Source organism: Pediculus humanus, genomic scaffold (genome assembly GCF_000006295.1).
Source record: "Pediculus humanus corporis 1103172108315 genomic scaffold, whole genome shotgun sequence".
In the NCBI taxonomy this organism is placed as follows: domain Eukaryota; kingdom Metazoa; phylum Arthropoda; class Insecta; order Psocodea; family Pediculidae; genus Pediculus; species Pediculus humanus.
The window spans coordinates 441,827-467,623 of NW_002987884.1; the positions used below are offsets into that span (position 1 = coordinate 441,827).

General features: G+C 28.6%; 3 protein-coding genes across 3 annotated transcripts; all 3 read left to right on the forward strand.

The window, feature by feature from the left end:
* Window positions 1–4,927: 4,927 nt before the first annotated feature.
* On the forward strand, window positions 4,928–8,724 carry Phum_PHUM596340 (tyrosine kinase receptor, putative; the record flags this gene model as incomplete). Its single annotated transcript, XM_002432601.1, has 10 exons — window positions 4,928–5,176; window positions 5,264–5,558; window positions 5,651–5,883; window positions 5,971–6,087; window positions 6,128–6,142; window positions 6,182–6,323; window positions 7,627–7,779; window positions 7,876–8,057; window positions 8,134–8,368; window positions 8,453–8,724. The coding sequence occupies 10 exons, from the start codon at window positions 4,928–4,930 to the stop codon at window positions 8,722–8,724; spliced, it is 1,893 nt and encodes a 630-aa protein (XP_002432646.1).
* A 1,435-nt stretch (window positions 8,725–10,159) lies between these two features.
* Window positions 10,160–10,878, forward strand: Phum_PHUM596350 (prefoldin subunit, putative; the record flags this gene model as incomplete). The annotated part of the gene is made up of 3 exons (XM_002432602.1): window positions 10,160–10,198; window positions 10,382–10,596; window positions 10,749–10,878. 3 exons carry the CDS (start codon window positions 10,160–10,162, stop codon window positions 10,876–10,878), a joined length of 384 nt encoding a protein of 127 aa, XP_002432647.1.
* Window positions 10,879–21,146: 10,268 nt separating this feature from the next.
* Window positions 21,147–24,526, forward strand: Phum_PHUM596360 (uncharacterized protein; the record flags this gene model as incomplete). The annotated part of the gene is made up of 3 exons (XM_002432603.1): window positions 21,147–21,184; window positions 22,306–24,205; window positions 24,491–24,526. The coding sequence occupies 3 exons, from the start codon at window positions 21,147–21,149 to the stop codon at window positions 24,524–24,526; spliced, it is 1,974 nt and encodes a 657-aa protein (XP_002432648.1).
* Between the last annotated feature and the right edge of the window lie 1,271 nt (window positions 24,527–25,797).

The following is a 25,797-nucleotide window of genomic DNA, read 5'->3' on the forward strand; positions in this document are numbered from 1 at the left end:
AAATCGGTCGTTTGCTTTCTCTCTCTCTCTCTCTCTCTCTTTTCCTCATTTTTGATAATCGACCGTTTTGATGTTAATTTAATTGCCTTGTTTGAATACGTTGATAACCTCGTTACCATCAGTTATTTTAAAATTTCCCGCAAACGTTTGTTGTTTTCTTCTTGTTAAACAATTAAAATAAAAGAGGAAAATCAAGGGAAAAATTTTATTATTATTATAAGGAACCGATTTGGGCGGGGGGGGGGATGATGTAAAACTGACGATGGAAAATCGCGTGACGCGAAAGAAAGAAAGGAAAAAAATGGGAGGGAAAAAATTTTTTAATTTGAAATTGTTTTTTGTCAACACGTGGTGTTCCGTTATCAAGAGAGAGAGAGAGAGAGAGAGAGAGAGAGAGAGAGAACGTGAAATGTATTTTTGATAACGAGAACTCGTAGAATTCGTTAATTTTGGAATTTTTTTTTTTACGTGCGTGACCGTTAATCGTTGAAATTTTTTTTTTTTTTTTCTGTTAATAACTTGCGTTCGAATGTTAAGAAGCCAGCCAACCTTGAGGTTTACGTAAATTTTTTTTTTTTTTTGTCCTTTGATTCATTAAAAAAAAAAAAGAGGTAAAAACAACGTGGCAAACTTTTATTATTATTATTATTATTATTATTATTATTATTATTATTATTATTATTATTATTATTATTATTATTATTATTATTATTATTATTATTATTATTATTATTATTATTATTATTATTATTATTATTATTATTATTATTATTATTATTATTATTATTATTATTATTATTATTATTATTATTATTATTATTATTATTATTATTATTATTATTATTATTATTATTATTATTATTATTATTATTATTATTATTATTATTATTATTATTATTATTATTATTATTATTATTATTATTATTATTATTATTATTATTATTATTATTATTATTATTATTATTATTATTATTATTATTATTATTATTATTATTATTATTATTATTATTATTATTATTATTATTATTATTATTATTATTATTATTATTATTATTATTATTATTATTATTATTATTATTATTATTATTATTATTATTATATATTATTATTATTATTATTATTATTATTATTATTATTATTATTATTATTATTATTATTATTATTATTATTATTATTATTATTATTATTATTATTATTATTATTATTAATTATAATTAAAAACGAAGTTGTGATGAGTATTATCATTATTAGATTGTTATTATTATTATTATAATTATGAGATTGTTAGTTCAAAATTTTTTTCCCCCTCACCTAATTGGTATCTGACGTGAATATGAAAAAATTAAAATTTTGAAAATTTTATTTTTTTTTATGCACGCAAACACACACACACACACTCAAACAAACGCCTAAACCCACACACAAACAAACACAAACACACACTTACAAACAACTCTAACTCACACAAACAAAGACACACACACACAAACAAACACACAAACACACTCAAACAAACAACTCTAACACACAAACACAAAGACATTCAACTCTAAACCTTTTTCACCCTTTTCATTTTTACTCTTTATTTTTAACGTTAAGTTCCAACAACCGTTTTTTTTTTATTTTGTGTTTGTTCGACACCGCAAACTTATATCATATATCATATATATACATATATTGATAATAATAATAATAACATCTTTTTTAACCTCCATTTTAAAACGTCGTTCCTTCTAAAAACTTATTTAACTTAACTCTGACACTAATTTATTTGAATTACATAATTTTTATTATGACTATTATTATTATTATTATTATTATTATTATTATTATCATCATTCGTAATACGCCTCTAACTACAATCGTTACAAATGTAATAATAAATTAAAACCTTTTATCGTAACTATACAATCTTTATAAAAAATGTCTTTATTTTTTTTTTTATTTATTTTATTTCCGATCGGCCATCTTACAATACAAAAAAAAAAAATCAACGGTTTAAACTAATATAATTAATTGTTACTTTTAAATTTAACGTTGAGTTAAAAATTCATTCGACCTAATATAATAATAATGATGATGATGATGATGATGATGATGATAATGATAAAGTTAAAAGTGAAAAAAAAAAAAACGTATATGAAAAGAGTTTATTAATATAAAAGAGAAATCATTTGTTTTCGTTTGTTATTCGTCCATTTTGTTTTTTTTTTTTTAACTTGAAACTTTCACTTTTTCCATCTTTGAATTTTGGAATTTTTATCATTAACGGAGATCCCCTCACCTTGGCTTTTTATGACGTCACAAAACGTGGAAGACTAAAAATTTTTTTCGAACGATTTCGAACGTTCGTTCAATTTTCTGAACAAAAATCGTTTTTTTGTTTTTTTTTTTTTAATCATTTCGTTCGGGATAATAAATTTATATATAAAAATTAAATATTTAAATTATAATTGGTCACGACGTAAAAAAGGTCAAAAGGTTAAAATAAAATTTTTTTTTTTTTGTAATTATTATTAACGGAAATGTTAACGTTCCACACGGTTTCGAATTGTTTTTTTTTTTTTTTTTTTTTTTAATTCTTTGAGAATAATTTAAAATTTGTATTTTTTTTCTCCAGTTTTTTTTTTTAAGGTATTGTCGTTCTCCAGTGTCTAAACAACAAAAATTATTATTATTATTATAAATTCCAGTATCGAAGTGTTAATTTAATTCAAAATCGCTAATGAACGATTACAAACGCATTTGGGATGCGTAAAAATTTTTTACGCCTTCATCCCACTAACGAAAAAAAATTTTTTTTTTTTTAATTTCTTACACCGGAGTTTATGAAGGGGTCAAAAGTTCACGAGTTTATAAAATAAAGATTTTTTTTTTTTTTTTTGGTAAATTTTTCCACGATATAATTAAATAAACCGACAAATTTTTTTTTTTTTCAACTATATTATTAGCTTTTTTTTTCATTGTCGAAATATTATTATTATCAGACGCCATTGTTATTTTATTTATCGCGACACTTGATACCTAATTATAATAATAATAATGATAATAATAAATCATTAACCGTAATTGAAAATAAGGTAATAAAAAAAAAATAATAATAATAATTGGAAAAAAAGAGCAAATTAAAAAAAATTTTTTTTTTTTTTTCATTTACTTCCGTTAAATTTTTTTTTTCTTTTCTGTTCTTCCTAATTATTATTATTATTATTATTATTATTATTATTATTATTATTATTATTATTATTATTATTTAAAAATGTTTCGAGATGGTTTTTAAATTGTCGGTGAAAGGTGTTTAAATGTTTTTTTTTTTTTTTTTTAAACTCGTTACACTTTGTTAAATTGTTTTTAAAAGAAAAAAAAAAAAAACGTGGCACAAGATGTGAAAAATCAAACGGTTTTTAATAATAATAATAATAATTTCACACGATTAATTATTAACATAAAATAAGCGAAGGGATTTATTATCGTTATTATCGGTGTAAACGAACGTTTTTTTAAACGTGGCACGAGATAAAAATTCCAATTATATTAACTTATATAAAAAAAAAACGAAACGAAACGTTTTTATACCGGAACCAAAAATAAATTTTTTTTCCAGGAATATTTACGTATGATAATGATAATGATGATGAACGTTTTCCATCGAATCACAAAAAAAAAAAAAAAAAAAGAAAAATTCGTTTTCATAACAACATTTTCCAGTTTGTTTGTTCGACCAAGGTCGACAAGTTAAAAACCGTTTTCTTTTTTTTTTTTTTTTTATTCACGGAATTACTCCTTATATTACCTCAGCATAAATTTTTTTAAAAATAATTTAAAACGAACAAAGAAATTAATAATACTACTAAACTGGAGAAAAATTTTAAACTAAACAAACGACAAACGATTCCAAAATCAACATTATCCCTCTCATACTTCTTATTTTACAAATTATGATAATATTATTAATAATAATAAAATGCAATCAAATTAAAATCGATTCATTATTTAAAATAAATAATATTATAAATAAAATAAATAATAATTTTTTTTTTTCTCTAAGGCTGTAGTTTAAAAAAAAAAAAAAATGGCGATAAACTACTTTTACGCGTTCGAATTTTTTTTTTTTTTTTTAAATAAAAAAAACCGATTTCACCACCGTAAAAACAACTTTCGTGTCTTGTAATTATTACTACCAGTTAAAAAAAAAAAAATTTAACGGTTTTTTAAAAAAAATATTTGTCCTCGTATTATTAAGTGATCGATTATAATATATATAATTATATTTATATATTATAACGGTTTATTACCATCGTATCAATTTTGTCCAGTTATCATCAACTGGATTTTATCAATTTATTACAGATAAGAAGGATTTAATTTCGAAAAAATTATTAAAATTCACGTTGGTCGCGGGTTTTTGTGAAATTCAACCAATTTGACCGACCGACTACTCATAAGGATTTATTATACACGTTATCATTGTTTTGACTTGAACAACAAACAACAACAACAAACAACAACAACAATGTTATGTTGATAATAATAACAATTCATTATCATCATGTAACTTTCAAAAATTTCTTTTACATTATTATTATTATTATTATTTCGACTTCCTTAATTTTTGAGAAAGTATTTTGTTTTGTGAGCGAAGGGGAAACAAACAAACAAACAAACATAATTTTATCAATCAAAAACATGTAAATTTTATAAAAACATTTTATAATAACCTAATTTTTTACTCTTTTTCGTGATTTATTCATAGAAAAACGTGATTAAACTTTCACGATTAAAGTTTGTTTGTTTTCCCCTCCCCCTTTTGGATGATTGTGAAATAATTATGTTGAGTAAAAAAAACAAAAAGGTGTAAATTTACCTGTTTAATTAGATATCCGCCATTTTGTTTTTATATTGAGATGTAGCCAAGTGTTTTTTTGAAATGTTTGTTTTAGCACATGGACAACATCTCTTCAGCGAGAATTCACCGCCGATATTAACACTCGACAGATCTTGGGATATTCCGATATTCGAACCTGTGGGATCAATAATAACACGTGTAAAAGCATTCGATCAAGAAAACGACACGCTCAGATTCGGATTAGAAATGATTGATCCGAATAAAAAAAATCCTTTTGTTATAGATCCGGAAACGGGAGTTGTTAAATTAAAAGAATCCCTGGAAAAAAGAGTGAGAATTTAATTAATTTTTTTTTTTAAATCCGTTTTCCGTTATTCGAATACGTCAAAACGCCATTTTTTTTTTTTTTGTCGACAGGGAGGAGAAAAATTTTTAATGTATGTCACGGTAAACGATGGACACCTGACGATGAAAAGTGAAGTTTTTATAAATATAAAAAATTCAAACGGAAACGGTACCAAAGATTCATCATTTAATAAATCACCGAGACCCGGTTATTATCCGCCATATTTATTACCAAATCATCCCATTGTACAACAACAACAACCACAACCCGATATTGTTTCTCCTCCAAAAATTATTTCCACATTGGAACACGTTATCCCAACTAAACAAAAGACTGAAAAAAATTTTATAACGACTGTAAAACAAGGTACGTCAAAGAAAAGAAAGAAAACAATTCAATAATCGATCGATACAAGGTCAATAATTATTTGTAAAAATTTTTTTTTTTTAATTTTCCAGATGAAGAAGATGAAGAAACGATGACGACGACATCTCCTTCTCCTCCTCCTCCTTTTATAAGTACCAAAATAAATGTCACGGCAAATTCAACAAATGTATCGTCTAATGAAATCGCTTACACTATCATTCCAACAGCTGTTGTATGTGGTATCATATTTTCAACAGTACTCGTTGCATTTTTGTTCAGAAGAAAACTTATAAAATACCGTAACAAAATGCAAAAGGATGACTTGGTAAAAAAAAATAAAATAAATAAATTTTTTTTATCTCGAATAATCGCAAGAATTTTTTTAACTGAAAAAATAAAAAATAATTTTCAGAGAAAAGAATCTCACGGCGGTATCATTTTAGAAGATCCGATTGCTATGCATCATTGGAGAGGTCCAAGAGCATTTAGTAACAGATACGAAGGATGGGATAGCGACAGAGCACCAATGGTATATAATTTTTACTTTAAAAAAAAAAAAAATTTTAAAGAACGAAGATCAGAACGTAAAAAAGAATTATCATTATTATTATTATTTTTTTAAGCCTCCTCCTATACAAAACGATCGTGATATTATCAAACCTGGTGACAAGTGGGAATTTCCAAGGCATCATCTTAAAGTATTCAACATATTAGGAGAAGGATGTTTTGGACAAGTTTGGAGATGCGAAGCATTAAATATAGATGGTAAGAAATTTTAGCACCGTCACTCCAAGTAGTACCATGATTTACGTTTTTTTTTTTAAATGCTTGTTCGATTATTTCTCGAAAAGAAAAAAAAATAAAAGGGAGGGGGGGGGAATTTATTTTCTGCTCGAAAATTCGTTTTAAATATGGCGGAGTAAATAATAAAAAAAAATAAAAAATAAAAAAAAAATGCTTAATTAAAAATTTGGAAAATTTTAAGTAAAAGTACAAAAACATAATAAAAGATGGCTGACGAAGAAGAATTATATTTTGAAGAAGAGGAAAATGATGAAGTTCAACAAGTTCAGAAACCACTTATACCAGGCATACCTGCACCACCTACATTCGAAAATCCTCAACCAACTCCACCGGAAACGGTTCAACCGGCTGAAGCTCGACCGGCTGAGGCTCCACTGATTGCAGATCCATCGGCTGCAACTCCACTGACTGCAGCTCAATCGGGTCCAACTCCATCGACTGGAGCTCCACCGAGTTCAACACAAACTGTTTCGCCATCTAAAGTAGGATCGGACCCAATACGTGGAAAATCAGGAAAAGGAAAACCTCAACCTGCAAAAAAAAACAAAAACGTTCCTCCGCAACCGGAGCCGAGAAGACCCACGGAAGAAATTGCTTCAAAATTGCAACCGAAAGTCATAATTGAAAAATTAGAGGGTTATTATAAGAAATTCATAGAATTAAGATACGAAATAAGAGATTTAGAAAAAGAAGTCGGAAGATTGGATCGTAAAAGAAAAAGGTGGAGGGCGAGTCAAAGCGAACTTAAATTAAGAAAAATTAAAATGAAAGAACTCGCGGATAAATGCGAAGAATTTGATAAATTAAACGTTAAAATCACCGCTTTGCGAGAAGCTGCAGTTTTAAAAGACATAAAACCCTCCGACATGCCTCCAGAGCCTCCACCACTTGAAGAAGAACAAGAGGATGAATGTTTACCGGAAGATGTTTTACCAAGAGTTATCGTTTGTGCGACACAAAATTTTGAAAAAATGACACAAGTACCGAAAATTGTGGTTTGCGTTGATGATTCATGTAGGCAACCTGAAAAAAAAGAAGAAAAAGAAAAAGAAAAAGAAGGAGGAGAAAAAGGAGGAGGAGGAGGAGGAGAAGAAGAAGAAGGAAACAAAAATGAAACGGCGGAAGCGCGTCGAATGAAATTAAATCGTCCCCTTTTATAATAAAAAAAAAATTGTACATAATTTGGAAAATTTAAAAAAAAAAATTATTAACTAATTTATTTTTTTAGTAATTAAATATTATTATTATTATATATTTTTCACAGGAAGAGAAGGAACAACGGTTGTCGCCGTGAAAACCCTTAAAGAAAGTGCTGGAGAAAAAGAAAGAAAAGATTTATTACAAGAATTGGAAGTTATGAAATCATTAGAACCTCATCCAAACATCGTCAGACTTTTAGGTTGTTGTACTAAAAAAGGTACAAACAAATTTTTTTTTTTTTTTTTGATAATCAAAAACATTCATATCGCTACAGAAACATTTTCATAATTTTTTCTTTTTCTTTTTCTATCAGATCCACTTTTTGTAATCATGGAATTTGTTTCTTTGGGAAAATTACAAAGCTACTTGAGAAATTCAAGAGCTGAAAGATGTTATGGAAACATGCACGGAGAAAGTAAAACTTTAACGTCAAGAGATTTGACAAGTTTTGCTTATCAGTGCGCAAGAGGAATGGAATTCTTATCAAATAAAGGAGTAAGAAAATTATTAATTAATTAATATTAAAAATTTTCATGAAATCAATTTCATTTTAACCATTTTTTTTAAATAGATCATTCATAGAGATTTAGCTGCACGAAACATACTCGTCAACAACGATCAAGTTTGTAAAGTTGCAGATTTTGGTTTTGCCCGTGACATAATAGGTAGTCACGTGTACGAAAGAAAAAGTGAAGGACGTTTACCAATAAGATGGATGGCTCCGGAATCATTATACGACAATATATTTTCCGTTAAATCGGATGTTTGGGGATTCGGTGTTTTGATTTGGGAAATCGTCACTCTAGGTATTATTATCGTAAACCCCCCGTATTTATAATTTATTGGGGTGATATTTTACTACGTGACATTTTCGTTTTTTTTTTTAAAAGGTTCCACGCCGTATCCTGGTTTAGCCGCGGCGGATGTAATGAGAAAAGTAAGAGACGGTTACAGATTGGAAAAACCCGAACATTGTAGAAGAGAATTATATAACATTATGTATTATTGTTGGGATAAAGATCCGAAAGAAAGGCCGAGTTTTCAAGAGCTCGTTACACTTCTCGAACAACTTTTACTTAGTGAAACGGATTACATTGAACTTGATCGATTTCCAGATCATAGTTATTACAACATGATTAGTTTAAGCGGAGAAAAATTGTAAATATATATATATATATATATATATATATATAAACACACAAACACAAACAATAATACTCTTTGAAGGACTTTTTATAATAAATGGGAATAAGTCCTCCTCCTCCTCATACCTCCTCCCTTAACTAACCAAAGAGAAATACAAAAAGTTTGTTTGTTTGTTTGCCTGTATCAACACAATCTTATCGTGTTAAAATTAGTTTCAGTGTTAAAAATTCTTCGACAAAAAATTTAACACCGAAGACATTTTTAGTTAAACCCCCAGTAGTTAATAAACCTAAACATTGTTTCGACAAACCAATGTTACAATTTAAAATCGGTTATACTTTTATTTTTTTTTTTTTTTAACTTAATTTTTTATAATGTTCTGTGTCAGAGTGTTTTATGTTTTCGCCTATCGTTAGTATCATTGTCATTGTACCGATACTTAATATTTTTACTCATCATCAATTTTTTTAAAACCGTTTAAACTTTAACCTTTTGTTAAAAGCGACAAAATTTTTTTATTTGAACCTTGATATTAAGAGAAACAAACGACAATTACGCATTTGATATTTCTCATTTCATATTTTTTTGGTTAGTATGGTTGGACTTAACCCCGAACAATATTATTGTACATATTGCGTTGTAATTTTTTTTTTTTTTTTATATGTATATATTTACGAGAAAAAAAATCGTTTTAAAATATAATTCAATAAATTATAAATATATATGAAGTGACCAAAGTGTAATAAGATACAAAAAAAAAAAAAAAAAGAAAAATGTATTGTTATGTGTAAAAAAAATTAAATTAAATTAATTATGATTGAAAAAATTTTTTTAATAAACTTACTTTTTCTTTTGATGACAAGTTCAATAGAGAATTTTCCAGAACACTTTCATTCACTGATTTTAACAACACCTAAAAAATAAAATAATTAATGAACATTAAAATTTTTAAAATCATATTAAAATTAATAATATACATTAGGACAAAATTTTAGCATGACAAAATTATAAATTAAACCTATAATTTAATAAAAAATTTTTAAGTTAAATTATTTAATTATAACTTTGAATATTATCAATGTAAATTTTTCTATAATTTTATTTATTGTCAATTAAACATGTCCCAATATTTAAGTCAGTTGGCATAAAATTAGCCATTTTTTTTTTTTAAATTGCTGGTAATTTTCTATCATTAAAAAAAATTATAATAAAATATAATTATTATCATAAAATTTGGTAAAATTTATTTTTTTTTAATTTTATTGATACTTGTATTATTACATAAATTGATTATTAATAAAATGGGGAGAATAATTTTTTTTAATTTGATTTGGATGCTATACATATGTTGGCAAGACTGATTAACTCGACTGACATTTTATATTTAAATTTTTATTGAACACATGAAGTTTATTTATTGAAATAATAACGTTTAAAAATATATATATAAAATGTCAAAAGTTGTACAAGTTGATTTGGAGTTGAAAAAAGTAAGTTAAAAAAAAATTACAAAAAAATTTTTCGGCCATGTTATGTAAATGATAATTATAATTAAGTATAGGTTATGTTTTTGTTGGATGAGTATTTCATATTTATTTTTAAAAAAATAAATATATATGTGTGTGTGAGTTTTTTTTAAATGATTTGATGTGTATGAATAATTAATTTATTAGGCTTTTCAAGAGCTTCAAGCGAAAATGATCGAAACGAAACAAAAAATTAAAATGGCTGATATTCAAATTGAGCAATTGAATCATACAAAAGCACATTCAAAGCTAACACAAACAGAAATATTAAAATTAAAACCTAATAATAAAATGTATGAAGGAATAGGAAGAATGTTTGTATTTACAGACAAAGACACAATTAATCAACATGTTCAAGAAAGGTAATTAATATTTAATTGAATTTTTATGAATCATTATCGTCATTTACATCATCATGTCATCCACATCATGTGGAAGACATGAAATTATTATCGATAAATATCTATAATGAAAATTCATTATTAAAAATTTTACTTAAATATATACTTTTTAGGTACGACAAAGCAGACGAAAAAATTAAAACATTAGAAAATTCTAAATCGTATTTAGAAAGAAGTTTAAAAGATAGCGAAAATAATTTAAGAGAAATGATTCAACAAAGGAAAGACAAAGGCGAATTGTAATCTATGAGTAATAAAAATTAAATTTTTTATTTATATATATATAATCGATTAATTTCTGTTTTTTTCCTTTATGTGTAATTAAAAAAAAAAAGTATTTTAATTTAATTTTGATAATTATCATTATTTGTACTGATGTAAAACATGCTGTCTTTCTCTTGAAACTGATTTAAAGTTTTGCTAATCGAAACTAAAATATTAATACAATTTAATGTATTTTGCATTTGATTTAAATTGAACCATTTAATTCTATAATATATTGGTAATAATTTATTCAGTATTTAATATATTATTCATTTTTACTCCTTAATGAAATCCCATTGTAAAAGTAGCATTTATAAAAAAAAAAAATTTTTTTAATAATTTTAACAATCGTATGCTGTTGGTTTGGTAAATTTATGTATAATAACAGTATAATTTTGTTTTTCATTGTTTAAAACAATGAAAGCATGGAAAGAAAAAAAAATAATTGCCATTAAACTATTTTATTACTAACATTAAGTTAATTCATTGGAAATTTTAATGATTGGTTATTAATATTAAAAATTGTTTTTATATCGAATAAAAGTGAAACTTTTTAAGTTTATAAGCAATTAATATTAAGAGGTCACACAAAGAAAACATTATATATAGTTAAATTCGAAGTAATTATCATTATTAAAAAGATTATAATGTATTTTTATAGTAAAATTTAAAATTGTGAAATCGAAGGTTCTAGAATTATAAATGGATACTTCACAAACCCAGTATTATTTAGCTTTTAAGCAAGTTATTTTATGTAATCTTTTGGTCTATTTATCGTAATCATAAAAATACTCACTTTGCCCTTTAGCACATTTCAGAAAATTTTCTACAAGCACAAAAATTTCTAGAACACTAATAAATCGAACAAAATGAACCCGCCATAAAGAAAAACCGTTAAACTGTACGCGTACGCGCCAAAAACCGGAAATTGATTTTTTCAATCAAATTAGCTTTACTTGAATGTAAATTATTTTCTTAAATAATTGTTTTTGAAAAATATTAATAACTGATTTCCATATTATTTTTCGTTAAATCAATTAAACTTAAAAAATTTTTCTATTTATTATTTTTTTAAATTAAAAATGAAAATAATTTGAAAAGATGTGAGAGGGAAAAAATTAACGTAGTCTAGAACACCGCCGAACAAAGTGAAAAATTTTGAAAATGTGTAAAAAAAATTTAATATTCGATGGTCGTGAATAATTGTTTGATATTTTTCAAATTAAATATGCCCTTGTATTTAAACAAATATGGTAAGAAAGGAAATTATAGTTTTTTTTTTGTATGAATAAATTTTACTTCACGTTGAACTACTTTTGGCTTTGAATTGCTTAAGAGTAATCAAGCATTCATCATTTTTATTTTTGAGAATAAGAAAAAAAAAAAAGGTAAATTATAAGACTTTTTTTTAAATTTTGTAATAAATAACTTACTTATGATTTATTACACAACATTGATTGGTGGTTTTCATATAAAATATATACTTTGAAATATTAAATATATGTATCTTTTTTTATGATCAATGTTATATATGTATAATTAGATCAGTGCTTAAAAAAACATTTTAAAATGTGCAATTCGTTTATTCCAAATATAGACAAATTTAAACGTATGTAAAAAAAAAAAATACTTTTTAATTAAAATCAAAAACCTGATATTAGAAAGTAATGACAACATTTCATTTGAAACACTTCATAAGTGTTTATTTAACAATTCAATAATATTCATTCATTTTAATAACTTCATTATCAACAAATCAATTTAAAATTAATTAATATGTCTCGTTTGTAATGACAACACATACGAGAGACAAGACAATTCGAAATGTAAAAAACTTTTAAAAGAAAATATTAAAAAGATGTATTCATATGATGATAGTTATTGTATGACATAGTGTTGTCAAAACTAAAACAAATTTTTTAAAGTTTTGCTCTTATATCGACAACATTATTAATTTTGAAAGTTATTTTTAAAGATAACATCGAAGGGAAAACAAAAATTAAAAGAATGTATGAAAAAAAAATTCAAACTCCATAAATTATCACATTCTATAATTACCTCATTGAAAAAATAAAAAAACAAATAATTATTTACGACGTAATTATAACTTATTTAATAAATAAACTCCATAAAATATTATTAATTATTATTATTGTAAAAAAAAAAAAATTTATCACCTATAATTATAATTAAAAAAAAATATTAATTTGAAAATAATAACGTAAATCATCATTAATCAATTAATTATTATTATTTTTATTTAATTTTTAATGATAAACAAAACACAATCGTATACATAACTTATTAAAATAATACATAATTAAATTTTTTTTTTTTTCAGTCAAAAAAAAAATTATTTCAACACATTCAATAAAAGAAGGAAATGGAATCAACATCAATATGGGGAAAAAAATAAAAAAAATAAAAAAATTAACGTACGATGTCATAGCTGCCAACTTAAATTTGAAAAAAAAAAAAAAAATTTCACGAACGCATCAAATTTGCCGCGTTTTCAACAATACCAATGTGGTTAATATTAATTAAGTTCAAACCTGTCTTACATATAGGAGTTACGCTCTGTTCCATATTTAGTTACCGTGAGCGTGTTGGTTATAAAGCAAACAAGATATATATAAGAAAAAAAAAATTTATGTGAGTTTTATTTTATTTATTTATTTATGTATTTAATGTCTTTTCGTTTTATTATATAAATAAACGGTTTAAATAAATAAAAAGGTTTAAAAGAAAAGAAAAGTTGTGAATAAGGAAGAAAGAGAAAGAGAGAGAAAAAAATTATTAAAAAAAGGCGGTAAGAGTTAGACATTAAAAAAAAATAATAATAATTTAAAACAAATTCGTACAATTATTATTTAAATATATATATATATATAATAAAAAAACATTGTTATGATTGTAGTTATTTGTGTAAAAGAGAGAGAGAGAGAGAGAAAATATAATAACGTAATTGTTTTTATAATAGTAGGTCATTGGAACCTTAAACGTTAATGTAATTTATAATTTAATTTATGACACATATAATATATATATATATAAAAAAAGAAATTTTTTTGAATATTTGATTTATAAAAAAAGTTTAAATTTAAGGTACGAAAGAAATTTTTGGTTTTCAAATCAATGCAACTAAAAAACTACCTGTTTACTAAAAAAAAAAATCAATTTATATATTAATTATTAGTTGTGTAATTTTTTTTTTTTTTTTTAAAAAAAAAGAGTTTTGACCGAGTTTAGCTTCTACTTCTACTACTACTACTACTACCACTGTTACCACCACCACAACTACTACTAGCGGTAGCTATAATAAAAAAAAAAAATTATATTTTGTTGTAGAGAAAAGAAAAGAGAAAAAAAAGAAAAAAAAAAAATTTCTTGACCGTGTTGAGGGTCAAACACGATTTCGAGGCTGCTTCTCTTGCCTGCCCACCAGTTCAAAATGTTATTGTGTATGTTTTTTGTTTATAAAGGTGAACAATCAGGTACGATTTACTAGAAAAATTTTTTTTTGTTTGTTTGTTTTTTTTCTCACATTTTTTTGTTATTTTTTTTTTTTTATCTATTCGACGAGGGGGAGGTAGGGAGGTAGGGTGGGAGGGGAGAGAGAGAAAAGAAAGAAAGAAAAAAGTTATTTATTTTTTTGTTTTTTACTTACAACATTTTTTTCTTTCTTTTTTTTTCTTACGACAACGTTTTTTCTTTTTTTTTATCATTATCATTAGCATAAATAAAAAAAAATACCATAAACCTGTTTTTTATTGTGATGTGATAAGATTTTTGTGATTTTTAATATATTAAAAAAAAAAATAAATAAATAAATAAATAAATAACATTAATCGACGTGTTTATTAATATTAATTAATTTTTCTAGCATGTTTTTTTTTTTTCTTAAAAAAATATTTAAAATGTTAAATGTTTAAACGATAATAATAATGATAATGATAATAATAATAGTTTTTCCTTTTCGTTTTCGTAATTTAAAAAAAATTTCGACACAAACTCAAAAAAAATAAAAAAAACAATCAAACGTGATTTATATTACGACCGGATTTTTTATTTTTTTGGGGGGAAGGGAGGGGAGTGAGGGTTCACGCGACACGATTTGAAATTTTTTATAATGAATGAAAATATTAAAAAATAAAAAATCGTGAAAATTAAACTCACAAAAATCCAATGAAAATCGAATCGGAGGAAAAAGATTATCGTGGAATTAGAATCGTACGTCGATGACGTCGTAAATCCACGTCGTGATTATAAGAAAATGTCTGAAAACACTTGTATATATATATATATATATATATATATATATATATTATAGGAAGGTTTCGATGCGAATCGATATTGACGTCAATAAATTAATAATAATAATAATAATAAAAATAAAAAAGTACTGCTACTACTTCGAAGGGAATAAATAAATTGTTCAGACTGGTTTTTTCCTTTTATAATTTTTTTTTTGTTCAGTATTAAATTGAATCTCACGATTTTTAAAAAAAAAAAATAATCGAATATAATATTTTTACATTGATAATAATAATAATATTTATTTTTTAAGGTTGAAATAAATTGGAAAAGAAATTACGTGAGAACGGGGCGTTAGTTATTGTAAAAAGAAAATGTCGGAGAAGGAATGAATTTTCACGACTGCGAAAAGTTTTTTCGGAAAATCAGAAAATTTTACCCGGACACCAGGTAATTTAAAAAGTTTTAATTTCTACTTTTTTTCGAGAGAGAGAGGGGAGGAGGGAGGGGAGTAGGAAGGAAACAAACAAATTCGTGCCGGAAGTGATGTGTGGTAACGTTGGATTATCTACGATTTAAATACCCGCATTTTAAAGTGGGCGTGTGTGCGTGCGTGCGCGTAATGTTTTTTTTTTCTGGTACCTTAGTTCGTAAACGTTAAAAAGAAACGGTTGTTGTTGTTGTTGTTGTTGTGGTTGTTTGTTGACTTACGTGCGTGCGAACGTTCGAAATCTTTCGAAAGAGAAAAATTAAAAAAAAAAGGAAAAAAACCGTATTTCTTGATTTATTATTATTATTATTATTATTATTATTAATGTTTTTTTCGTCTTGTTTGTTTTGCTTCTTGGGTTGTTTGTTTTGTTTTAAATGGCGTTCCCATGCGATTAACGACTTTTTTTGTTTCCAAAACGAAATTCGAAACCGTTAAAAACGACTTGGCGATGACTTCACACCCATTTCGAACGTTAATAACGTTCGATTTTGATCGATGGGTGATGATTTGTGTGAGTGACGTCACTCACATAAAATTATTATCGGTCGGAAAATTTTCTTCCCACTGGAAAAGTTTTTTTTTTTTTTCCCCCTCGGTTGTTGTGTCGTTTTCCGGGCGAAAATTCGAAAGAAAATGTCGTCTCCTTTTCAAAGATTTAAAAAAAAAAAAAAAACATTAAACACGATCGTTTTGTGTCGTCACGTTTGAGTCGTTCGTGTTTTTTACGTTCTTGAGAATTATTATTATAATTATTATTATTATTATTAATGAGAAAAATGTATTTTTGTTTCCGTTGAGATTTAAAAGAAAAAAAAAACAAAACAAAAAATTCACGTTTTCATTATATATTTTTAATTTTTTATTTAAATACGCGCGTTAAATACGCAGCGTATCACCTACATCGACTCCTGATGTTGAAAGTTGTCGTTTACATAAACCGCAAAACGAAAAAAAAAAAATTACCGCCATTTTGTTTTTTTTTCGCGAATAAAAATAATTTATCGAGTGAGGGCGAACGAAAAAAAAAAAAACGCACGCGTTGAAAAGAAAATAAAGGTCGAGCTATCTTCTTCGTTATTAATCGTCATCATCATCATTTATAATAATGTCCGTTAAGTTGTTATTATTATTATTATTATATACGAGTGTGTATAAGTTGCAGAAATTGCATAAAAATGAGTAAAATATGCGAAATCATTCGGTTACGCACTTTCTCTCTCTCTCTCTCTCTCTCTTGTCAAAGATGTCTTCCGACCGACTCAGGTATTTTATTATTATTATTATTAATGTTAAATTTTTCGGATTTTTATCGAACGAAAAAAAAAAAATACGGGGGAGGGCGCGGTAGGTTCAGGCGACGATAGGTGACGTCATCGTATTTAAAAATTTGACCGTGAGTGCGAGAAAACGCCGGGTATAAAACATTAAAAAAAAGAAGCCAAGAACGTTTTTCTTATGAGTCACCGAACGGGTGATGACGAACGTATAGAATACGCCGCGCGTACGCTTCGACGCATAAATTCATAATAATACGTCGGAGTGAAAACCTTTTAATTGTTCGCGGCGAACGAACGTCGTCGCGTTTTTCGCGACAATTTATTCACGGACGCGTCGTTTAATTTTTATAAAAACGATGACGTCATTAATTAATTAAAACCGTCAGAAGTTTCGATATATACTAATTATGCGGTACAAGTAATATTTCCCACGAGTTTTGTCATCATCACCATCATCATCATCATCATTATTATTATTACTGCTTTAGTAATTTCGAGCACGAGAATAAGAATAGAAAAAAAAGAAAGAAAAGAAAAGAAAAGAAAAGAAAAGAAAACCACGATCGGAATGTTTTTTTTTTTTTTCCTTAACGGTTGGCTATAGCGCTTTGGGGATATGTTAGGGAAGAGAGGGGAAAAAATTACTTAATAATATACGAAGGAAGACGGACACAGGAGGGATTTCGTAAATGTCAAAGTGCACGGTCAGTGGGGTCGATAGGTCGGGCGAAGTTAATCGAAATCTATGAAAATCGATTACGCGTTACGTTGTTCCTATGAAATCAGGGAAAGGAATTAAAAATCGAGATTGAAAAAAAAACATTATTATCATTATTATCACCGGATAGTAATTGAAAATAATAATAATAATAATAAGTGGAAACAACGCGAATGATGGTAATGTTGTCAGATAATTTTCTTATTGGTATTATTGACGTGGTTTTATCGTGGGTAATAACTTTCTGAATTTTTTTTTTTTTTTGTTATTTTTAAAAATAAACGCAAACGCACGCAAGTACGCACGTACGCAAAAACGCACGCGAAAACCGTTTAAAGATGGCCGATCGAATGATGGAACCCGCGCGTATTTACAAATTTGAAGGATGGTCAAAGAATTTTTTTTGTTTTTCTTTGAAATTTTTAAATTTTAAATTTATTATCATTATTATTATTATTATTATTATCATTCTCATTTATCATGCGGGGGGGGTCGTGTGGGAAGAAAAGGAAAAACGCGGCGTAAACGTGTCACTCATCGATGGAAAATTATTTTTCTTTTAAAACAGTTTCGCGTTTCCTTTTTAAATATTAACGATATCCGATCAGGTTTCGAACGAAGGTGTGAAACTATTATTATTATTATTATTATTATTATTAACATTAACATTGTTATCGTTATCATTATCATTATTATTATTATTATTATTATTATTATTCGGGCTTGTTATATTTTGGGTTTCTCTTTCGTCGTCGTCGTCGTTTATTCGGTTACCCAATTACGTCAAAACATTTTAAATTTACATTATTTTCCCTTTAGGAGAAATTTTTTTTTTTTTATTATAAATAAGTCTAAACATAATAATTATGTTTTGTTTGTTATGTTTGTTTGCCGAAACAAACAAAAAACAAAAAAGTGTAACTTTAACGCCCCGAGTTATTTTTTTTTTTTATAAAATATCCGTTCGAGTTTTTTGTTATAATTTTTATAATTTTTTAGTTGTGACACGTTTGTTTGTCGGAGTATTAGTAACAACCACGATAATTGTTAATGTTTGTATCGTAGATAGTTATTAGTTAATAGGTAGTGACGAGGGTTTGTGGGAAAGTCCAAAGTTTGAAAATCCGTTCTACGAATTTTTTTCTATTTACCCGAACTCCGTTGTGAAAAAAAAAAAAACGGAACGTTGTTTGTTTGTTTGTTTGTTCTTTGAAAGAGCGAACAAAAAATAAAAAGAACGAAAGGGTTTCGGGGAAAGATCGATTTTGACGACAGGAAGTGGTTTAGACAAAACAATCGTGACTTTATTTTTGTTGTTGTTGTGTTTAAAAGTCGGGGGGCGGGGGCGTGGAAATATGAAACGAATGAAAAAAATGTCACGCAGAGTGTGTAAAGGGTTTCCCATCGAAGAAAGAAGGAACGATTTGAATTTCGTTGTTTGTTTGTTTGTTTTGTTTTTTTGTTTCGTCGTCGTTTTAAAACAAAAGCAGTTTTTTTTTTTTTAAGGAGAGTCTAAAAGTCTGTGGTGAAGATAATTTCACAAATACCATGTGACCGTACGTGGCGTTTACGTCAAACCGCCACACATACAATGTCTAGGTCACGACATTAGTCGTCGTCGTCGTCGTACCAGCAGTTTTTACTTTGTGCGTAAGGCGTACGTACGTACGTACGCATTCTAACGCGTTCGTTCGGTCCGTTTGTCGGATTCCGACCGCAAAAAAAAAAGTTTTTTTTGTCGTTTTGGCGCGCGTTCGATGGGTCCATCCATCCATCGAAAGGAAAACGAACGGATATTATCATCGCGACATGGAGTAAGTTAATTTATTAGAACGAACGAACGAACGAACGTAATTTGTCGAAAGGCAATTTTTTAATAATTGGATAATAACCGTTTCTCGGATTGATTGTTGTGTGTGCGTGTGCGTGTGCGACCATCAAAACGGGTTGTGCGTACGGTAGTTAGTAAGTAATAATAATTTCTGTAATACATATTGTGACGATCGTTTGTTTTGTTTGCTGTCGTTTGTTGCGTCGCGACCGATGTTTGTTTTTTCAATCATTATTCGTCCCAAGCTCGTAGTGCGTGTAAGCAAAACTTTATATATAAATCGGGGGTGGTGACGTAATTAAAGTGGTGACCCCGCGTGACCGGGGGGTCGTTGAGAATAAAACAAGATGAAACGTATGAAAGAATTTTAAAAGTCGTCGTCGTCGTGTGTGTGTGTGTGTGTGTGTTCGATATTAATTAAGTCTAGACAAAGAAAATTATGAAGGTGCGTGCGTGCGTGCATGCGTGAGTGCGCGTGTGTGTGAAGAATGCGTTAAAAAAGTAATAATAATAAAAAAAATTGACGCAACACCTGACAGAGAGAATAAGATGCTAGAACAACAAAATGAAGGAAAGAAAGAAAAAAAAAAAATTTTTTTTTTTTTTCTCGTTATTGTTTTTGTTTTTGTTTTGTGTGTTGCGTTATGTTTTGTTTTACAAGCATCTGTTTTGAGGATTAATTTTTTTTTTTTTTTTCTTCCTCATCGAAAACACATTGTTGTATTAAATTTAATAAAAAAAAAAAAAATATGTTTGGGAAAGGATGAATGTGTTTTAAAGAAAAACAAAAAAAACTGTAACGTTGATAAAAAAAAAAAAAAAAGGAGAAGAGAGCGGGATTGTTTTATTTTTTATGACGTCACGACACAATTTACTATTGATATGCGTGACGCGGAATGTCTCTCTCTTTCTCTCTTTTACTCTTTCTTTCTTTAAATTATGATGCTTGCAATGTTGAAACAAAATCGGTCGTTTGCTTTCTCTCTCTCTCTCTCTCTCTCTTTTCCTCGTTTTTGATAATCGACCGTTTTGATGTTAATTTAATTGCCTTGTTTGAATACGTTGATAACCTCGTTACCATCAGTTATTTTAAAATTTCCCGCAAACGTTTGTTGTTTTCTTCTTGTTAAACAATTAAAATAAAAGAGGAAAATCAAGGGAAAAATTTTATTATTATTATAAGGAACCGATTTGGGCGGAGGGGGGGGATGATGTAAAACTGACGATGGAAAATCGCGTGACGCGAAAGAAAGAAAGGAAAAAAATGGGGGGGAAAAAATTTTTTAATTTGAAATTGTTTTTTGTCAACACGTGGTGTTCCGTTATCAAGAGAGAGAGAGAGAGAGAACGTGAAATGTATTTTTGATAACGAGAACTCGTAGAATTCGTTAATTTTGGAATTTTTTTTTTTACGTGCGTGACCGTTAATCGTTGAAATTTTTTTTTTTTTTTTTCTGTTAATAACTTGCGTTCGAATGTTAAGAAGCCAGCCAACCTTGAGGTTTACGTAAATTTTTTTTTTTTTTTTTTGTCCTTTGATTCATTAAAAAAAAAAAAGAGGTAAAAACAACGTGGCAAACTTTTATTATTATTATTATTATTATTATTATTATTATTATTATTATTATTATTATTATTATTATTATTATTATTAATTATACTTTTATACTATGCATGCATCGTGATTTGTGCGTGGTTGTTATATTTGTGCCGTGAGATTTTTCCGGTACTCGATTTTTACTAGAAATAACGCGAGAATTTTGTAGTGGTCCGTTCCACGTGTCCACACGTGTCAATTCTTCTTCTTCTTCTTTTGTTCTTCTTTTTCTTCTTTTTCTTCTTCTTGTTTGTTACATTTTTCCTTCTTCTTTATTTTCTGGTTTCCTTCTTTTTTTAATTTTTAATTTAATCTTGAGCGAATACTTACATTATTCAAATTTTTCTATTTTTTTTTCTTTTCCGCTTTCCCGATGACCGTGATGATGATGATGATGACGATGTTATATTTTTTATTTGTACGTGCTGGTTCGTAAAAAAAAAACCAATTACCGGTACGCGATTTTTGTATCATCATTTCAATTAATTATTTACGTGCGTATTATCACATTCCTTATCAAATTTTCAGTTGTTGTTATTATTATTATTATTTTTCAAAAACAAAATGGTTTTTTTTCCTATAGGTATCGTCCTTTAATTCCGTGTTGTTGAGTTTAAAATAAAACTACCGAAACAATTGATAAAAAAAAATAAAAAAAATAAAAAAAAACTAATAAATAACTTTAAGATAAAGTTCAAAGACTCAAAGTGACGTAATTAACTGATAACCGTGACAAATAGTTTTTTTTTTTTTTTTTTATGTACAACAACAATCTCTTGAATGTTTTGATGAATGTTCGAAAAGAAAACAATTTCCTTTTGTTGTTATTCTTATTGTTTATATTTTTTTTTCTTTTGGCACGATATCCTGATCGGCTTAATAGATTCCGGACTAAATGTTACGTAAGTTGAGTTTCCGGTTTTTTTTTTTTTTTTAAATAATCGCGCGCGATTCGCGTTATGTGAAAAATTGCAGTATGGTCCATCTTGTTACTCTATGAAAAAAAAAAAATAAAAATAAAAATTTTAAAGTTTTTTTTTTTTTCTATTTTTTTTTTTTTTAGGTGATCTGTGATTGCGAGGAATACAAAAAAAAGTTTTGTTAAAGACCATGTTTCGTTTCCGGGAAAACTTATGAAAATATCATTACGCGTTTCGAATAAAAATAATAATAATAAATATAATAAAAATGGGAATAATGGCGAAAATGAAAAAAAGATTGAGAAAAAAAAATTAGGGCGAATCCTGGAAGAGGAGGAAGAATCGAAATGGAATTGGACGGAGGTTTATACGATGCCGTGAATGGAAATAAAAAATTCGAACGGTACGAGGATCATCCGATCGTACCGGAAATGGTCGAACCCGTAACTCTTTTCAACGAGGATTTAATTAAAATGACGACGGACGGACGAAGGGAATCGAATTTTTCGCTTCAAAGTGACATAAGTTTGGAAACGACGGAAAGCGAGAACAGCATGACGAATATAAAATTTTTCAGGACGCCGAGCGTGGTCGTGAGCGATCACAGCGAAGACACGGGTTGCATCACCTACGACGACATCGGAAGAATAGCGAGCGCTTATCACAGGAGACGAAGGTACCGGCCGACGAGACGACATTCGGACGCGTACGAAAGTAACAACACCATGAACGAAAGAAACGAATTCGCGAGACGGTCGGAGTCTGGAACGAGCGGATCTGGAATCGGCGAGACGACGCCGGACTACTACGCGCGGAGTTCCCAGAGCGTGACATCGCTGAACAGGACGAAAAACATGTATTGCGGCGACGAACCGCTCGAAGACTACGATCCGGACGGTCATTTCGATGGGAAAACCCTGAGCGAATGCAGCAGTTTAAACGAACTCTCGCCGATCATGTCGCAATACGGTTCGTCGAACTGCAGCGAAAATTCAAGTCGAAGAAGTTCGATATTCAGCGAAATAAGTCCGGTTTTCCTGCGGAAAAATTTAAGTCACGGAGATTTTCAAAAGGAAAAAAATTTCGGTACCGATACGAAAACGACGATTTCTTCCATTCACAACAAGAACATGATTAATCCGACGTTCGCGGCGTATTTCAACGAGCGAGATCCGAACGTTTTGGACGAAGCCGACATATTGATGTTGGAACAACAGAGAAGTTTGAGTTACGACGATTTGAACGTGGACACGTCGGGAAATTCCGACATATCATATTCGGATTTATCCGTGGATTTCAGCGCGTGCAGTTCGCTGAGCAACCTTCCGGGCACCGTGTATTATTGCAATTACAATCCGAATCAGGGTTACAACGGAAATTACGGATTGGACGAAGCGGCGTCCAAACAACTCAACGTTCGGTTAACGAAAAAAACGACGAATCACGTCAAAAACGGAAACATAAAAACGAGTAAAAGTTGCAGCGATTTCCTTAGCGTGAGCAGAATAGAAGAAGATTATCCGCATTTGAAACACAGGAGGCATTCGAACGATCAAGTCACACTAACCACGACGTTCGATTACTGCAATAGGAGGCTCGGGTCGTGCAGGGACGATTATAAAAAAAAATGGCCGCTGACGGCGGTGGCGGCGAACAACGTCACGAAAAGTAAAATGAACAACGCGACGTTTCCAAACGACAACAGAATCAACTCCCGAGTTAAAAACGCTTGGGGTAAATTGCTGACGCTCCACCTGAAGAGTTTTCACGAATCTCTGAACTTTCAAAAGGAAAACTACATCGTATCGAAAAGGAAATCGAAATCGAACGAGTGCGTGTTTCGCGGGGACGTTAAAAAAACGACGGATTTCGACGAGCTCGAAAAAATTCGAAACGTCGATGAAAAAAATTACATAAATTTCGCTTCCCGAAAAATATCTCGACGACGATTTGGAAACGACGACGACGACGATGGCGTCGAACCCATCGTCGTTTCCGAATCCGAAAATGACGCCGTCGTTAAAAACGAGAAAAAAATTCCGGTTAAAAAAGATTGGTTGAGTGTCAAGTGGAAAAATGGACAAGTGACGACAACGGAAGATGGCGACACGAAGAGTAAATTTTTAAGAAAGATATCGAACTGCAGCACTTGCAGCGATCACAGCGGATATCGTGACGCTCCGGAAACTCTGCAGGAAATCACGACGAAAACGAAGGTAAGATAAAACAAATTTTTTTTCTTGTTTTTCTCTTTTTCTCTCTCTTGCGAGTGAGGACGTGGAAACAGAAGAAACATGGCGGATGGGTTCACACGGTCCGGAACGAGATGAGGCCAATAAAATTAAATTTTTATTTATTTGCTTCGTTGCGCTTCGGAGATCAAGGAGGCTGCGTTTTGATAATGAACGGGAAAGAGAGGGGGAGAAAGGTTGAAGTTATTCGAGTTTACTTCCGGTAAACGTGCAAAACGCGCGCGTATCCATCGATAATTAATTAATAAGACCCGAGGAAAACCCGGTAGCAGTTTTCGTTTTTAAGTTGGCAATAATGAGTTTGGAGGCATTTTTTTTTTTTTTTTTTTTTTAGAATTAGAATTATTTTTAAAATGGCGGATTGATTCTCGAGGGCAAAACAAACAACTCGGTAGCCGTTTTTTTTTTTTTTTTTTTAATTATTATAATTATAATAATGATAATAATAGTTATTATTATTAGTTATCGTTGAGTTTTGGAGTCGCTGTTTGTTGTTTTTATATTTATGTTTGCACTATTTGCGTTCATATCGAATCATCGCCGAAATTTCGTAAGAAAAAAAAAAAAAATTGTCGTCATCCTGCAGGAATTTTCGAAATCCTAATTCGAACGCGTGCGTCGTAATAATTTTTTTTTTTTTTTGTTTTTTTCGAAAGCGTTTGTTTGTTTGTTTGTCGAAGCGACGACGAAACCGCGACCCGGCTTTCGTTCGTTACGATTTCACCGGTTCGTGACGTTTCGTCTCGTTTTTTTTTTTAATTAGTCGGCAGATGGTTTTATTAAATATTTTAACATGTGCGTCAATATGATAATGAGTTTTTTGTTTGTTTGTTTGTTTGTACGACGATTGTTTTATATCGATTTCATACTGCGTGTACTGAGACGGTTTCCTCTCTCTCTCTTTTTTTTTTTTTTTTTACGATAATTAAGAAATCGTTTGAATTTTACCTGATGATGTCATCGTGTGTGTAAAAAAAAAAAAAAAAATTCGTGATAAAGTCGAATTGTTTTCCCGTCACGCGTGCATGTATTGAAAGTTGAATAGTTTGGATTTTACCACGCGAGGTTAGGATTTCGTTTAAAAAAAAAATTTTTTTTTGGACAACCGCAAACGGCATTCTATCGTTTGTTGTTTGTTTGTTTTTGTGATCGCGATGAGTTTGTACGACAATCGTACCGACCATCACGATTAAAGAGGTTTTACAAATAAATTTGTTGCAATGGTTTTCGTACTTGAAAGAAAATCGTGGCACCATATCACAATCGTCGTTTATCGTTTCCGTCATTTTTATCATTATTAATTTATTACTATTATTATTATTATTAATATTATTATTATTATTATTATTATTATTATTATTATTATTATTATTATTATTATTAATCCGCGTGCGTTTGTTGATATTGTATAACCGTGAAGGGTTTTTCGTGGGGGTTTTGCGTGCTGCGTCTGATTCATCCTGTCGAAAGTCATTGTCAAATTTCGTCGGTGTTATGTCTCTCTCTCTCTCTCTCTCTCTCTCAATGTTTATGTTTGTCTCTCTCTCTCTCTCTCT